This window comes from Vidua chalybeata, chromosome 3 (genome assembly GCF_026979565.1).
Source record: "Vidua chalybeata isolate OUT-0048 chromosome 3, bVidCha1 merged haplotype, whole genome shotgun sequence".
In the NCBI taxonomy this organism is placed as follows: Eukaryota; Metazoa; Chordata; class Aves; order Passeriformes; family Viduidae; genus Vidua; species Vidua chalybeata.
This window is the reverse complement of record NC_071532.1, coordinates 52973217-52990476: the sequence shown is the minus strand read 5'-3', so window position 1 is coordinate 52990476 and position 17260 is coordinate 52973217. Positions and strand designations below refer to the sequence as shown.

The following is a 17260-nucleotide window of genomic DNA, read 5'->3' as shown; positions in this document are numbered from 1 at the left end:
GGCAGGAGCTTTTCATTTGATGAGGCTCTGCAGAAGATCTGTGAACTCTGAGTTCCTGGGAACCACTGCAGACCACCTAGCTGCAAAAATACACACCTAATAGAAATCTGTAGAGAGAAGTCACTTATGTGCTGGGTAAGGCATTTTCTTCTGTTACTGACTGTTTTTTTCTGAGGTGGAAATATTTATTATAGCATACATTGGGGCTTTAGTACAAAGTGAATAATTAGTCAACTGTGTTTGAAAGCTGATAAGCTCCACACAGAGCACTACACTTCAAAACTACCAAATGCTTAGATATGTAAACAACCCCACTGAAGCCACTGAGATTTCTTTTATGTCTGATGCTAAGCAAATATCCAGTCCTAATTAACTGGGACACAGCTTGGTAGCAGAAAAGTAACTAATTTTGGAAGTTTGAGAAATTTTAGGTGGTTTCATTAGCAATTTGTGGGTATTTGGCTGTGTTAAGAAATAATAAAGCTTACTGCTAATAAGAAATACGTTTATTCACAATCCAAAGTGATTCCTGAGAATATCTTAATTGAGACAATAATTAACAGCAATTAATTGCAAACAGTATTGGAAAGATACCATTAGAAATATTTTTTTTCTCAGAATGTTCTCTTGACTGAAAGAAACAGTAATATTTCCTTCATCCCTCAAACTTGTCAAGCAAGACTTATTTTCAGGAATACCTCACAGTGGAAAACTGTAAAGTGGAGGCTTTAAGCACACAGAGAGGCTGAACAAATCATGACTGTGTTCTTCATTCCCCAGATGGCAAGCAAGCAGAGCTCTGCTAAAGCACACTGGGTAGCAGCTGCACATTAAACTTTTCTGGCAGCTGTGCTGACCACAGGTAAAGAATGACACAGACTCAAGCTTATGCTAAAGCCACAAGTTTATTATATTTCACACAGCAAAGCAGCATCTGGAGAAAGGACAGAGGGTGCTTCACAGTCCTATCAGCTGGGGATTCCTAAAGAACACAGTGCTGGGTCTCTGGGTTTTATACCTCTCCCCTTTTTATAAGATGTTCACTAAAGGGCTGGATCAAAACATGCCATGTTGGAAAGATTGTTGCTGAGAAAGTGGAAGAACAGAGTGTCTTAGTACAGAAATTAAGCTACCTTCAGGGAGTTAGTTTTGCTTGTAAGGTAGATGAGATGCCAGTCTATTGATGGACCAACCACATGGCAAAACTGATGCTAAATACAATACTTCAGCTTAAAGGTGGTTTCCTACAATGCTACCTGTGAGCCACACAGAAAGGTTTCTCTTTAGATACTGCTGTTACAGAGAGTAGGAAGTTGGAAATGTTGTATTTAATTGAATTCTGAAAAAGCTGCATAAGCAAATGACTTTGAAAACTTCTGTAGTTAATTAGTTCAATCACTCAAAAAATGGTGGCAAATGAACAGCCAGCTTCCTCTTACTTCCTCATCCTCACTTTCCATGGAAACTATTTCACAGGTCCAACTAGGAAAATGTTTTCCAATGTAAAAACCCCAACCCAACCTGTGAATGTATTTTTCTCTTTCAATAAAGGTCTCACTGAGAAACTATATCAATAGCAGAAAAAAAGCTTGTAATTCTATGGGCAAGGAAATATAGACTTCTATGCAGTTTCCCTACTGCATAGCTCACCTGCCTCCTAGGGCTCTCCCTGGTGTCCCTGATGATTACACTGTGTATTTCCTTCCACAGAAAGGAAGTCTCCTGATTCCAGGCCAACCACTATAAATGGTGGTGCAGCTAAAGAAGCTGCGCTTTTTGGATGGTGCAGTACCTTGCATGATCACTGCCACCGTATTTTCAAATTCCCTTTGTTTTAGCCTCCCATCTCATCTCTCCTGCAGGCTGGGAGTCAAGTGAGGTCGCAGGTATTTTTTATGAGATAGTCATAGAGTGCCCAACAGGAACGCTACCGACCTTGAGCAGCTAGCTCCTTGGTGCTTTTTGCTGCTGCTGCTAACTGCTGTATACCAAGGCCCGGTCGAAACAGGTCAGGGACGACGTACACTGCCCTGGCAGCCGTGGATGGAGCCGGGCCGAGGAAAAAATTGCCTTCTTTGCTGTATGGTTGCTTTGAAATTTCCGTTCGAAAGCACCCGAGGGGCACATAACGCCTTCCTCAAGGCTCTCTCCCCCACGCGAGCGAGAATTTGAGGCCAAACTGACTAGAAATCAAAGCCCTTGAGGGCATGGCGGGTGGGCGAGGTCGGTCCATCCGGCCGCCCCCATCGCTCCCGGGACCGGCCGGGGCGGCTCCCCCGGGGATCACCGCAGCGTAGCGGGTGCCTCCCTCCCCCAGGCCCTGACGGAAAGGCTGCGGGCAAACAGCCCCGCCAGTGCCCTCGGGTACCGAGCCGAACCGGCGGAAAGGGCGGCCGAGGCGGGGGCATCGCGGCGCGGCCACATCAGCCCCCGCCTGCCCAGCGCCGGCGCTTGGCTGCTGAGCCGCACAGCGGCCCCCAGGAGGCGGTGGCGGCGGCCGGGGACGCTGAGGAGGAGCCGCCTGCGCGGCCCAGCGGCGGCGGCGGCGGGCGGGCCGGACACACCGACCAACCGACCGACCGAGCAGCCGCGGCACGGAGAGAGGGAGGAAGGGCAGAGCGGCAGCGCAGCCCGCGCCGGCAGCGCCATGGCCACCAAGGTGAGCAGCGCCCGGGGGTCGGGAGGCGGCGCCGGGGCGCTCTCTGCGCCAGCGGGCCCGGCTGGGCGGGCGGGGGTCCCGGGCGGACGGGCTGCGTGCCGGGGGTCGGGGGGGCCGGTTCCTGCCCGGGCCCTGCCGCCGGCCGCGGGAGGGACGGAGGGAGCGCCGCGCTCGGGCCTCGGCGCCGCTGCCCAGCCCCTGCTCGGGGCTCGCGGAGCAGCGGCGACTCCGGGGCGGGGGAAAGTTGTTTTTCTGCTGTGTTTGTGCCCCTCCGTCCCCACTCCTCGGCAGAACGATCGTAGGGTCGAAGAGCCGCCAGAGGCCGAGGGTACTGCTCCTGCAGCCCGGGCGCCCCTTGACCCGCTTCCACCGAGCCCGGGAACGGCGGGGCGTTGGGAGAGGCCTCGGCCACCGGCGGGCCCGGCTGTCCCGGCCCGGCTGTCCCGGCCCGCTCGGCCCCCGCCGCCCCGGCGCGCCAGGACAGCTGATGCTGACCCCCTCGGTGGCATCCGGGGGCGGCTGTGCCGTGACTCTGGTGGGAGCCCAGAGTCTGCACTGCGCGACCTCTTAATAGTAAGCTGTGATTTTACACGCGAAAAAAAAAAAAAAAAAAAAAACAAACAAAAACAGAAAAACCCAAAACCAACAGCAACAAAAAAAAAAAAAAAAAAAAAAAAAAAAAAAAAGACAGGAAGTTAAATTGTTTTGTTCTGTTCTTCAACAGTATCTGCTACTAATACAACTGTCAAAATTAGCCCATCCTATCTGAAAGCGTCCTCTTTCTAAATAAGCAGTATTTGTTTACTGTACTGGTTGATGAAAGCATCTCTGCTTGTGTAGGTGTGAGTTAACATGCACCAGCAACTCATCTGTGACTTGTCGAAGTATCTCAGGAAGACTTTTTTGGTATTTGAAGTATTACTTTGAGTCACCTGATTCCATTAGCTTGGCCAGCAGTTTAAAAAACTTCCTTTTACTGAGGCGCTTCTCATACAGTGAACTATTTTGTTCTTTGCACTATGTTGCTCTTCTCAGCACTGAAGAAATTCCACATCTTAAATGTGTCAGATTTAATGTATAAGTAGCCGTCTCTGTAAACATGTAAATTGATGGTGGCTCATGTTTGGATAAACTTCTTCCGAAGAAGTGAGAACTTGATTTTAGGTTTCAAAATCACTTAGACAGTTTAAAAATACAGTGAATATAGTCAATATAGTGAAACTTATGTTTCTGTTGAGCTTTTAGAATATTGATGATAGACTTGGATTTTACATTGGTGGGTTCCAGTAATTCATGGGATGTGTGTATGAATATTTTTTATTCAATCTAATGATTGTAGGTAGCAAGAAAATTACTTGTGGTGTGTATATACTACATAATACACAGTATGTTAGGCAGCTACTGTACTAAACCAGTGTACTGTTTCTCAGCTCACTTTGAGGTGCAGTGTCCTTATGGGATCCTGTGTTCTGTGCCGAACATACGGTCCAATTTATTCATACATTTGGAAAGTGTCACTTTGCTTTTCTTTAAATATTTTTTGGAAACATTATGGCCCCAGATGGAAGGGCGTATAATTTCTGACTTCCTAATCCAGTCTGGACTGGCTTAAAATCAGGTGGTGCTTCATTCTACACATTGCAAGTTATGGTAAAGTACTTTGACTTGAAGGCTAAAATTGGTAAGTGGTAGTCAGGAAAGAGTTGGTATTTTATTGCTATTATTTTGTTATGCTGGTAACTCTGAGCAGTACTGAAGAGAAGCTTACTTTATTTTCTGTGAGCTCTACCCAGGAGATGGGTCCCTCTCTGCAAACTGTCCTATTTTGGATTGACCTTTGTTCACGTTGTGCGAATGTCACCTATAGTAAAGGATATATTGTCTTTTGAGCAGTGTAAGGGAGTAACTGGCTGAAAAAACAGTTTTTAGGATCTCAGCCACCATTTCATTTGGAAAGTAAATTTTGTTTTTTAAACTGTAAACAAATTTCTCACCTTCTGTTTGTGGTCCTTCACAAATTGCCTCTTTTGAAAGAAATATGCAAGGTGTATTTGTGTTTTATGTGAAATGTTAACAAAACTAAACTGTAGTTGTCTGGAGTATGAATTTTTAAACTTTAATGGTGTGAAATCCTATATTAAGGGTGACTGACAGTCTGGCCTGGCCTGTGCTGCATGGGCTCTTAGCGCTTCCTGAATTGATTCCTATTTAAACTAGAATATACTTTCCAAGGAAATCTGGGGGCAAATTCAGTCTTGATTTGAATGCTTTCAATGATGGAAAATCCAGTCTGTCTTTTTTGTTGTTGTTGTTTTTAAACCATCTCTCTTGCTGGTGATGCTTCTTTCTTTTGAATCTGAACTTGCCCAGCATCTGTTTTCAGATTTATCATTTTCTCTACATGATTTACAAGTGCTTGAATCAAGGTGTTAGATTTTGTGAGGATGGAGGATGCAAATAGGGGTTTCTTCCATAGCTAGCTTGCAATCCTTGGCCAGTTTTCTTGCTCCCACTTTGATAAACCACAGCAATTAAATTCCTAGAGTTTTCATATATGAAGATATGGTATACCATTGTGTAAGGTGCTGGCTCTTCTCTGTATCATTCAAAATCAATGCATTTCTTATTGAAGCAGTAAAAGCTTTTAGGAGAAAGGACTACTATTTTCATACCAAGAAGCCTTTACTGATGCTTTCCTAGTATATTTGTTAGCTGGCAACTTGATAGGGAGTCTTTTGTCCAAACAGGTGGGGTGGCTGTAGGCCTTAAGCACTCTGAAGGCTGTGGAGGCTGTGTCTGATGTGAGCTAAATTAGCAGTGGCCATTGCTCCTTGTCCTTTCTTGCTCCTCATCCCATGCTGTATGTATATCCCAGGAGTCTACTCCAACACTTGTCAGGCCTGTTTTCAAGATACAATAAGTTGCTGAAATAGCAAAAATATTCACTGAATGGAAACAGTGGCGTCATTTCTTCAGTTCTAGGTAGTTGCAGTAGTTGAAAGTTTGCTCAGGGCTGATACAGAAGGTTGGGTGGGGTGATATGGTTGGGAGCGGGAGGCTTTCATGGAGAAGGATGAAAATATAAATGGGAAATGGAAGATCTGAGGCTTCTAGAGGCAGTTCTTCTGTTGGCTAGGTCCTTACTGTAGCTTGGCAGTGGATTTTGTGGTTTGCTCAAGGTTATGTGCTCTAAAAACTGAAACAAATGTTAAACCCTATCAAAATAAGAAAAAAAAGAAGGTTGTTTAGGAGACTTCTAGAGTTTCACAGTCATTTAACTGAACCTGACTTCAGAGGTTAAGCAATTTCACATTTAAGAACAGGTGATTTAAGCTAGATACTTTTATTTTGAATGTTTCCTTCTGAAACAGAGTTAACCTTACTAATTCCTAATTTTTAACTGTGTCACAAATGATGTCAGAAAGTGCCTGAGCCTAAAAAATTTTGAAAACTTGATCACAAGGAAGATGCAGTTTGGTAAATGTTTCTGTCATAGTTGCTTACAAAAGCCACAGATTAGATTGTCATTCTTCTGTTTGTTCCTTCGTGGTTTCTTTGGCCTTTCCTATTCTTTCCCCACTAGAGTTTGCCAAGTCCCAGCTTTACTCATGTCCTTTCTTTTGTTTTTGAGCTTCATTGAATAGGGAGAGCTAGAAATGTCAGGAAGCAATATGCTGGCTTTTAAACAACATTCTCCCTACCTTATAACCTATTTTTAAACTTATTTATTATTTTAAAATGTAGGCAAGTCCTTTTCTTGAAAAGGCTGATGTTTTGCCATTTGTTAAGCCCTGATTTCAGAAGGAAGTGAGACAACTGGATAGGCTATGGGCAAGACAGTTCTCCCAGTTCTTCTGGAACCTGTGCTGCTAACATATGGCGACAGTTTTAATTTAGAAGTTGAAACTAGGATCTGATTTACTGGTGTAACATTGTTGATGTTGGTGACATTGCTTTCCCAAGAGAGCTTTTTCATAAGGCAGTTGTTGATAAGCTTTGTGAAGTTTGACCCCTCTTATTGTCAATACCAAAAGGTTTTTTTCTTTGTAACTTTTTTTCTTTATATCTTTAGGGGCACTTATAGCCCACCATTATGTTCTTGATTGTTCAATGGTTTGTGTACTTTGAGGACGCATTTATCTGGTTCTGTTTTCAGGACTGGGCCTTTTTTTTGTGGGAGGAAGTCCTTTAAGATGAAAGCTTAGACTAAATATTCTGTTCTTTAAAGAAGATACAACTTAACAGTACTTCTAAAACAAGGAAATGCTTCAAGGCTTTCTTGTCCATCTAATCATGTTGGATTTTCTCTTTTAATGTCACTGGCCAGGTGTAGTTGAATTCAGCATGGTTCTTGTGGTGAGGGAAGGTCATGATTTACATATGAAAATTTCAGGTAGGGAAAGGTAACAACACATTAGACTTAAAGATTATTATCCTTAAGTGTGTGTCCTTCCTCTCATCTTTCTTTGTCATTCTCTATTACTCTCAGCAGTGTAAGGCTTCCCAAAGAAGTCCCACATTTTCCTTTATACTATCACTTGAGTTGGTTAGAAACAATTCTTTGTTCTGATTTGCAGCTGGGAAGTGAAGCACTCCTCTGTGCTAAACCCTCCAAAATACCCAGAACACAGACTTTGTGTTCTGTTAGTCTACATTCTGCATTGTCCCAACTTTGGAAGTAGACTCCTTTCGTAAATCTCATCTTAAGGGAAGATTCAGTTAATAAATCTTAACACATCTGTGAGTTGGGATGATCTTCTTCTATGCAGATCACATCATAATCCATTCAACATGTTCCATTATTTAAATTCAGCAAAACAAGACATAATACAAAACATGAGATCACAGATGATCTGTGTATGTAGGTTGTGATGGAACAAAATTATTAGGTGAAGTAATGATTTTGATTTTACAGTCTAATGATGTGAAATGTTGTTTGGGTCTTTTAGGCTAGTATTAACTAGATGTGGGGATACTTCCTGGGGCTTTTTAGATTATTTCAGTTTGGTGGTTTGTTTTTTAAGGTGCAACAAGATGACTAGAGAAGGACAAAATGTTTGCTAATGCAGATTAACCACGGATTCCTGAAATATTGGAGGAATGAGATGTTAGGATAAGCATAAGAACTGATACAGTTATTTTATGAAGACACAGGTTTTCTGTTCTTTTGTCTTTCTGTCCAGCCTTATGGTCTTTTAAAGGTTCAATGATGTTACATTGCTGCAATTATGTTACATTGCTGCAATTATCAGTTCAAGGTTTCTCATTTCTGTGCTGGAGAGCTGGTAAGATTCTGTGTGATGCTGTGCTTGAGTAATGATTCCTCTGACTCAGTTTTTCAAAGTTATTTTGAGCACCTAGGCAGAGTCATGAGAGACACATTACCAGAGGTCATCATTTAAAAACATGATTACAGCAGCCAAAGAGGAGGAAGTCTGGTATCAGATGTCATAAGCTACATCTGGTTTATAGATTCAGAGTTTCAGGTTTTCACTCTGAAAAATACCAATATATTTGTAATACCAATATATTTCTCCGTATATTGGTATTACTTCAGCAATAAGGCTTTACAGTTAACTGTAGCTTTGTAAGAAGGTTTATTTTACTGCATTCTTTCAAGGTTTTCCTCTGAGTTATCTTCTTCCTCAGATTTTCAGGTCTTGAAAAAAGTCCTATAAGAGTGTGTGAATATTCAGTAAACCTCTCCTTATTTGATTAGGACATCTCGCAAATCTCAGAGTTTACAGAGATCACCAAGGCAAAAATAATTTGAGAATTTTGGGGTTCAAATATGTGGGTTCCCTCCTGTATTAAATTTACAAGCAATTGCAACATTTATGGTGTTGGAAACAGTCTTGCAAAACATTTTAAAAACAGGTAATGGAGAAGAGACTGTAAAACAGTGGGAGTGATTTGTTTCAACCAGCCCTGCAGTAGGACAGATGAGCATTTAGATATCTAGAATTATTTTAAGTAAATAGCTATTGCAGTGTTCAACATTTAAAGCTAAACCTCTTTTATTTCAAAGTGTGTTTCACAATTACAATTTCTCAGAATTCACTTTACACTTCTTGGAGGGCTGAAAATCAGAACTTGTGCTTTTATTTTCTTTAGTTGTATTCTTGCTTTCTCAGCAGTTTATGACTGGAAAGGAGCTTCCCAAGTAACAGAAAGTTCAAACAACAGAGCAATCTTGTAGTAGTCCAATAAGCAAAATTCAAGTGCTACTGAAGAAAGAGGAAAAAAAACATATTGCTTACTGGAAAATTTAACTTAAATTCTGAGCATTATCACTTTCTTTCCGAAACATTATTTATCTTTGAGCTTTGTTTGAATAAGAAACCTCTGTCAACAATATAAAAAATGAAGACATTTAAGACCAGAATCATTTAAGTTTGGCAGATTGTCCTCTGTGAGACCCACAGTAAGGGGAGAAGGGCACAAGGAACAGCTCTTCCTATAGAGAGCTGCTGTTATGCAGCCTGGCCCAGCTGTTGTGTAGTTGTGAGGAGACATTTGGGACATGGTATGGTATGACGGGCACATGAGCCATCCTGGGCACTGCTGGTAACAGGATGTGTGCTCATAAAGTGTGCTGGGTGAAGTCAAACCAGCAACTCTGTGCGTGAACATATTTTTTGTGGGTAAAAGTTCTATTTCCTCCTGTATTTTAGAGCAGATCTTCCCCCAGGCCCTGCCCTTTAAAGGAAGCCACTGTACAGGAGGGGTTTCCAATGTGCAAAATAGGTGGCTGGAAGGAGGAGGAGGTGGTGAGAAGATGGGCAGTACAGCTTGTGGAAGGTCTCTGGGGAGTCCAAGCAAAACAGCTGCTTCTGGGGAGAGGCAGCCATGTCTGGCCTGGGGTTTCTGCAAGTGGGACTTGCCCAGGTGAAATCATTCAGTCCCACTCCTGTAAAAAAGTGGGGACTGGTGAAGAACTGGTTGATGGGTCTTATTTCTTATGACTTGCCATTGAGTTACTGACTTCTGCTCTGAGTTGCCATCTGCTCCTCCTTGGCAAAGGAACTGTTGTGCTTTTATTTTGTGTATTCATATGGTATCTCTGTTTAAACACAGTAGGTTTTGGACTTGCTTTGCTTTTCCCAGCCTTCTGAGACTGCAATTCTCAATGTTCAGAGCAAAAATTAGTTGTCATCTCAATTCAAGAAAAGTGTTTGCTTTCCTGTTGATAGAACAAAAGGGCTAATTTGCAAGAACAGCTATAAAAATTCTCTTAGACTAGCTTTAAACTGTATGTCCCTTCTGTATGACAGGCTTGGGGCTTTTTTTTTTCCCTCTATGGTGATTATGTAAGTGGTTTCCAGAAGAAAGACAACTGAGAGAAGGCTATTACATTTATTGGTTTTTTCTGGTTCTTATTTAAATTCCAGTATTGCCCGAAGAGCCTATACAATTCATCTTTCTGCAGCAGTAAGACGATGACTGATGAGGTGCTTCACCTTATAGCTTCATCAGATTTGAGAGTGAGGCTTAAATGTTTTATTTCCTCCTCTTTTTTGAGGAGGTCAAGGTTTAATTCAGTAACTGAATATTGCAATTACATATGATAATATAACATAATTAGTGCTTACCTAGTGACAGCACACTTCTTTCAGCAGTACTGTAATTTCGTTCCTTAACAACCCTATGTTTTTCTTCTGAAAATGATTGCTTGTGGAGTACAAAATTAAGCGTCTTCCTTGCTGCAAATAACTAGACCACAGTCTTGGATGTTTGTATGAAGGTTGTTGAATTACAATTTTTTATCAACAGCTCTGTCACATTCTGTCAAGCTGCCAAATTTTCTAGTAATTTGTAAAGAAGCAGAAGTTCTAACTTTCTTTTCAGACTTCTTTGATACTTTCTGTCACTGTAAAGGTTGCTAGTACAAGAAAAATTTGTGAGGTGTTCTGTCAAACTTTCAATGTTGCATGACTTAATCCAGTTCTGTCATTAATTACATCTCTTGGTTTGTTTTTTTATTTATTAAATGCATCTGTCCAGGCATTCTTTTTCTTCTTTTTTTAACTCTTTGTCTTAAAGTGGGATATACCTACACTGCTGGTGTACACATTGCATTACATTGCAGGTCATTAATGTCCAGTTCAAGTTCTGAGTGTTCTCTGGCCAGGTCTAATCACAGAGCTTTGCTTATTTGAACTGCCATTTATCATGAAATAAACTTTGTAACCTTACAGGGTCTTGCACTTTTCTGCACTGCCAACAGGAAAGCCTAAAGTAGCTGTAGGCTTGAATACTTTAGAACCCGAAAATGTGAACATTGCCCATTTCTAGAGTAAAGAAGCTGCATCTGATAAAATGGCATTTATGTTGGTGTAACAGTTTCCTCACTTGTGTTCATAAAATAAAAGATAGGCTTTCACAAAGTAGTGTTTCCAATAAGAACTAAGAGATAACAAAACATTAGCATATTGATTAATGTTGGTTACTCAAGTAATAGAGAATTTAGCAGAATTCCATGTGGAGAGCTTATCCTGCTGCGTTTCAGATTCCTTCCCAACTGCTTTCAGTTACATGCTATTCAGCACGTGTTTTCCTATTAGTATTTACCAGTATTTGGGACTTCAGAGTAGTACAGCTATTCCATTCTGTATTTTATGGATGAAGTTTATTTGAAGTAGCATCATTCAAACATTCACTTAGTTTGCTTTGCCAGTTACTCATTTGCTTCTAGAGTGGCCTGTGCATGTGGTACTTTGCGATCTGCAATGTGTAATAGTGTGCTGAGTCTGAAAGGGCTTGAAGTTTGCTAGATAACCTTAGCAAAACTTTGTGCCTCTCCAATTATTAGGTAATTACTAATTTTTTCTAATCTCTGCTCTCCTAGAGGCAGCACTATTGTGTGACTACAAGCTGTCTTAATTAGTAGGTCACAATGTGGTAATTTTTCTGATGAATGCTGCTGTGTTTTTCTGAAACCTTCACATCTTACTGGCTTTGTTCTTTGGGGACAGAACTGTGAGGGAGCAACAGTGATGGCCCTAAAGTTTCAGGCAAACATCAGGGGACTTGGCACAGCAGGCTTCTGAAACACGCCATTAAATATTGGTTCAGCAAACAGTTGCAAGTTTTGCAGTTTGATTTCAGGGATACAGTAATAATTAATCTAGGCAGAGATTTTAATCACACTTGAGATAAATGCATCCTGCCTGAAATCCATAAATACAAACCCATGCTGTACTTGCTGCATTTATTACTTGCTGTAGTCATGGTAAAACTGGAATTAATGTTCTCAAATGTGGAATTGTTGAGTCCCCAGTTTATCTGAGGATCTGAAAAGGTTGGTATTCAGAAAGGAAAACATGGGGAGGCTGGGCACTTGGAACATTGCAGTAAATTGATTCTGAAAAAGGTCTGATATCACTGGAGCTCCTCACTCATGGTAGAAGTTGCAGTACATTTTTAACTGAAAACTAGTTTATAAGTAATGTTTTAAACAAGAAAAAAGCTTTTCAGCTTAACCCAACTGAAAGCTCAGATGTGATTCAGGGGAGTATCTGAGTCAGTGTTTAGAAATATCTCTAAATCACATGGGTGTCTTGAATGTATTTCTGCAACTGAATTTCCCTTGCTTTAGTATTGCTTGGGTGCATGGAGATCCTATTCTTGGGTCTGACAATACCCCATAAGTAAAGTCAGTATGAACACACTAAAATGTAACCGAGCACCTCTTTTAGTAGTGCATGGTAGTTATTCTGAAAATATGCTGCTTTTTTAAACTGCTGAACTGCTTATAGGTAATTCTCAGACTTGAATATTTTTAAGCACTGCTGCGAATCTGGAAAACCTCATAGTTTCTCTTTGCTTTTTTCATGCTCTGTGATAGTTATCTACCCACCTGGCTTATAACTGCATGGAAAGAAGCTGTAATTTGTTTTAACATATTACGATTTTAATATCTGTTTTACTCTAACACTTTAAAGAGATCTTAGTCATATAAGCATTTTAGACCTCATTCTGCATCAATGACTTTTAGTCCCAGATGCTTGATTTGAACAAGAAGCTTCCTGTGTAGGAATTCACTTGAATGAAAGTTCGTGGTGTGCATTCTGTCTGTAATGCAGGCCAGGAGCACATTTCACTGGGCTTTGGGGTGTGATGATGTTTGCTGACAGGTAGACAGCTGTAAAGAAGCTCATGTTCTGTGAATCAAAAATAAAATATATAATGAGTGGGACTAGCCTGAACTGAATTCAGGTGGTCTTTCATGACCAAAAAAATTATTTTCAGGAAGACAGTGAAGTTCTGTGTGGTAGATCTGAGGAGTTCATCTGTCCTCACTGAGGAGAGCCCAAGTTGCTGAAGTGGCTAGTAAGCTGTTGTCTTTATTACTACAGGGAACATTTCCAATTGTCTTTAACACTTGAAAATTTGCCTAGACACTTCTTTCTTACTTCCATTCTAATTCTGGAAGTGCCAGTAGTTTAAACCACATGCATGTTGCTGGGAATTGAGTATTGCCTTCCAGTCCCTTACCCCATAAATGTTTCAGACTTTGTTTTGTACATTTTGTAAACTCTTCAAAATTTGTTGTCAATTTCCAATATGAGGTTTCAATCCAGTATTAAACACCTGCCTGAAATATTGTAGGCACATGCAATTTTGCATCTGTCTGAAAGCATGTTTTACTAGCGGGAAGAAATTATACAAGTCCTTGTTTCTTAGATTTTGTCTGTGTTTAATTTACTTCTAGTATGCTTACAGTCACTGCTGTTGACTTCAAATGATTAGCTGCGGGCTAGTGAACTTATTTTAGAGTTGAAAAATTGCCCAGAGGAAAGTGAGCCAGTGGGTCAAGAGACATTTTTTAATGTGAATTTGTAGAGTAATGTGAGGATCCAGCAGTTAGAGCTGGTAAGGGAACTTGGAGTAATGATACCTGAATATTGTGACCTCTCTTCATCCAGAAGTGGAGTTCTTCGCTGAATTTAGTTTTACTTTTTGGATGAGTTTGCTTTAATTCTGATGTTGCTAAAAGCAAAACAAAATTGTATTGAAAAGAAATGTAATACTAAAGGGAGGTTTTAATTAAACAAGTGAATTTTATTTTTTGCTTCTTGTTTAATAAAATCATCGTATAAAATGTTCCAGTTTCTTCAAGCTAGTTTTCTAGGCAGATGTTGTTGAGCACATACACAAGAAGTGATGCCTAGCACAATACAAGCAATATACATTTTCTCCAGTTACTCTATATTAGTTAAAAAGATAAACATTGGCGTCTTCTTCATAATAAATCTTTATCACTTTAAAGGCAATTGCTACTATAATGGATAATCTCTTGAATTCCTAAGGTACTGTTTCTGTAGGAGTCTGTCTTAGAAGACAGTGTCCCTTGTGTCCTCTTATTCTTCTATTGTCAAATTTTTGTTTGTTTTTTGTTTCTTAGGAAAGCCTGTGAGAGGAACATGTAGACATTTCTTTACCACAGGCAGGACAGAGAGTAGCTGCTTCTCCAGGCTGAGAGTCATAGCATTTGAGGAGCCACTTGATATTTCCGCATAGGCTGTCCACATGCACACTTTGCCTTGCAGTCTCATAGAGTTTGACAGAAGGACTAAAATTAAAAGGCATTTTTTTGTCAAATCATAGCCCCAGATGTTTCCTTCATTAGTAGTGTAAATGTTTTTTATATTTTCAAGGCCAGGATGGATGGGGCTTTGAGCAGCCTGGTCTAGTGGAAGGTGTCCCTGCCCATGGCAGGGTTGCTGAAACAAGATGATCTTTAAGTTCAGTCTTACCCAAACCATTCTATGATTCTGTGATTCAATGCTACAGATGATGCAGTGAAAATCTCTTCAGACTTGGAGCACTTAGCTTTTGAACGAGCTTAGATTTCAGGCTAAAGGGTAGGGAAATTATTAAATCTACTAAATGTTAAGCACTATTGGAAGAAAGGGGGTATCCTCAGTCCTCTGAGGTGGGAAAGACATGAGGGGCTCCTGTCTGTATTCCTGTATTCTTACTGTTTTTCTCAGCGTTTTGTACACCAGTCCTTTTAAACTTCTTGTAGAATTCCCTATAATATCCATAGAGGGACTTAGCATGTGTTTTGATCTGTGGAGAGTTTTTTCAAAGATGCATTGGTTAAAACATGGCAACTTAAGTAGTCTGTTTGTGAATGGTGACACAAAACAATGGCTAAGCTGTCATTTAGATCCATGCCTACCCTGTGTCTTCCCTGGAGCTTCACTGGCACAGTGAAGACAGCAAGGGGTTTAAGGCTTCTGCTTCAGCTGATAACAAGTCAGATGGTTTGCACTTATTCTAAGCAGTGAAATACCTAAAAAACAGTAGTTTTTTACAGACAGTAATCACAGGGCCAATTGCTGTGAAATATTAGTACAGGAAAGAAAATGAAAAAATAGTTTTAAGTTAATTGTTTTTTGTGTGGAACAATATTGTCACTCTTTAGATTAAATGCTTCATTTTGAACCATTCTTTAGGAAGTAATCAAAATATACCGCTAATTTCTTAAGTGATGTATTTGCAGCTCGGTTTTTATCTTTATTATTTTCTTTCTTCTTTCTTAATTTCTCCAGTCCTGAGATCCCAACCTGTATCCCAACTATGCTATTTTTGTTTTGTTCTCTTAGGACTTCCCTTTAGAATGAATATTTTATTTCTAAAAACAATATATGTGGGAAAAAGTAATTCTGAAAAAAACTAATGAAAGAAACCTCACAAAAAATGTACTAAAAACCAAAAACCAAACCCACATCCAAAAAGCTTTTAGAAGATAACTAATAAAATGAAGTCTGAGAAGAAATAAAAGCATTTTCCGCTTCTGTGCTTCCAGGTGTGAGCAACATACTGCTTATCAGTATTTCACAAGCAGTGGATTTCAAAGGCTTACTAGACCTACTGAAGAATATTTGTACTAACTGAAGCAGTTTTTGTAGCAAGCTGTTCTGAAATTTATTCATACCAGATGTGTTACTGGAGTTACTTGAGGTGACCAAAAGCCCTTTGTTGTTCATCCCAGCTAAAAGCTTAGGCTGCTGTCCTAGAACAAAAGTTCAAGTCTTCTCACTGGCATGGCCATTTAAAATGTGAGGACTTTGACTTGTTTAGAGCCAATGCTAATGATTAACTTCTCTTTATTTAAAAAAATTATTTATTTTATTTTTGTCATTCTGCCCAGCTTCCCAAATTATGGTTTCTGCTCCTCCAGCGGGTGCAGGTTTCAGAGAAACCTGCACTTATCTGCCTTGTATACTTCCCAAAAGAGACATCCAGAATTTGATCCTCTTTCTGTCAATATGGGAACGGCTGCCACCAGCATGAGGTGTTGCCATCTTGCTGCTGTGATGCAGCAGTTGTATTTCTGACAGTGGCACCAGGCAATTTAAACCTGTGAATCCCTGTCTCTTGACAAGAGCAGTGCAGGGTGGCTGAAGCCCTGAACTGCTGAAGCGCCAACTGTGAAGAGAAATGTGTGCAGTCATGGGAATTTCATGCTATGAAACTTCTATGGATATTTCCTTTGTACTATCTGCCACTGCCAGCTGACCAAGAAAAGCAGTTGTGGTACAAGTTTCCTAAATTGTAACACATGGTTGGAACAGATGAATCTATGGGGTAACACTAGATCTCCTTCTAATACAAATGAAGCTGTATGTATAGGGAAAGCGTCTTCAAAGCTGTGTCCAATTTTTTAGGGACTTCTCCAATTTTTGTGCTATAAAGCATACTTGGATGCAGAACTGTTGTATTGCAGTCAGGAAGTCCAGCATTACAAAAACATTTTGTTTCAGAAGTATGAACTTAAAGAAAAAACAGTAGTCATTCTATGTGGGTCGTTGATCATTCATCTCAAGGAAGGCTGAGGCAGGGAAGATGTAAAAGCTGCTCTGAGCACAACTGATGTGCATTAGCTGTTAGCCTGTCTGCTTATGGCTGGTGAGGAATACACAGGGGCTTTCACTGTCCTTCTCCATGACAGAGCCACCCTGCTGCAGCTGAGCTGTAATGTAGGCAAGTTTGGCACTGCGCACATCAGGATTATTCAGTTTCATCTGAGCCTAGCCTTGAATGAAATATGTTGGAAAAGGCAGAAAGATTCTTCTCATTAGAAATAGAGGTTTCTGTTGCTTTATCACCACTTTCAAGATTTTGGGGGGCATCCAGCAGGAGCCAGTGGATCAGGATGTCTGCAGAGATCTTGGATATTCATCTAGTAACTTAGTGAAACAACAGTGCAACCAACCTTTCATTGGAAACTTATTTTAATGACTTTTCCTAGTCAGCTTCCTTCCCACTTCATTTATGCTAAAGAGCCTTAACCCTGACAGGTAGAGTTGCATATTCTTAGGTTTGCTTTTAGAAATAAGTTGGCAAATGCTCTCAGTTTTTTGTTGTTGGATTTCTTTTCCTTTTGGTTTTTAATATTACGGAAAGAAGAGGGAAGCACTCAACTCAGAAGTAATGGAAGAAAGTGAAGTCTGCTCCAGTCCTGCAGAGGAATAATATTTCACGAATCTAGATACTGCTTTTCAGTGTGGGGAATCTTTGGTGTTTTAATATTCCTAGGCATGATTTTATCATAATTCTAAAAAGACAGTAATAATTATTGATTGCAAT

General features: G+C 40.5%; 1 protein-coding gene across 2 annotated transcripts in view; it reads left to right on the top strand.

The window, feature by feature from the left end:
* Positions 1-969: 969 nt before the first annotated feature.
* The window catches only part of SNX9 (sorting nexin 9), a 62957-nt gene continuing 46666 nt past the window's right edge, over positions 970-17260 (top strand). Inside the window, exon 1 of one of the 2 annotated variants that reach the window (XM_053938874.1) lies at positions 970-2659. In XM_053938874.1, coding sequence (XP_053794849.1) covers positions 2648-2659 — 12 coding nt within the window. In that variant the 5' untranslated portion in view covers positions 970-2647. The remainder of the gene's footprint in view (positions 2660-17260) is intronic. The other variant, XM_053938873.1, reaches the window with a different exon arrangement.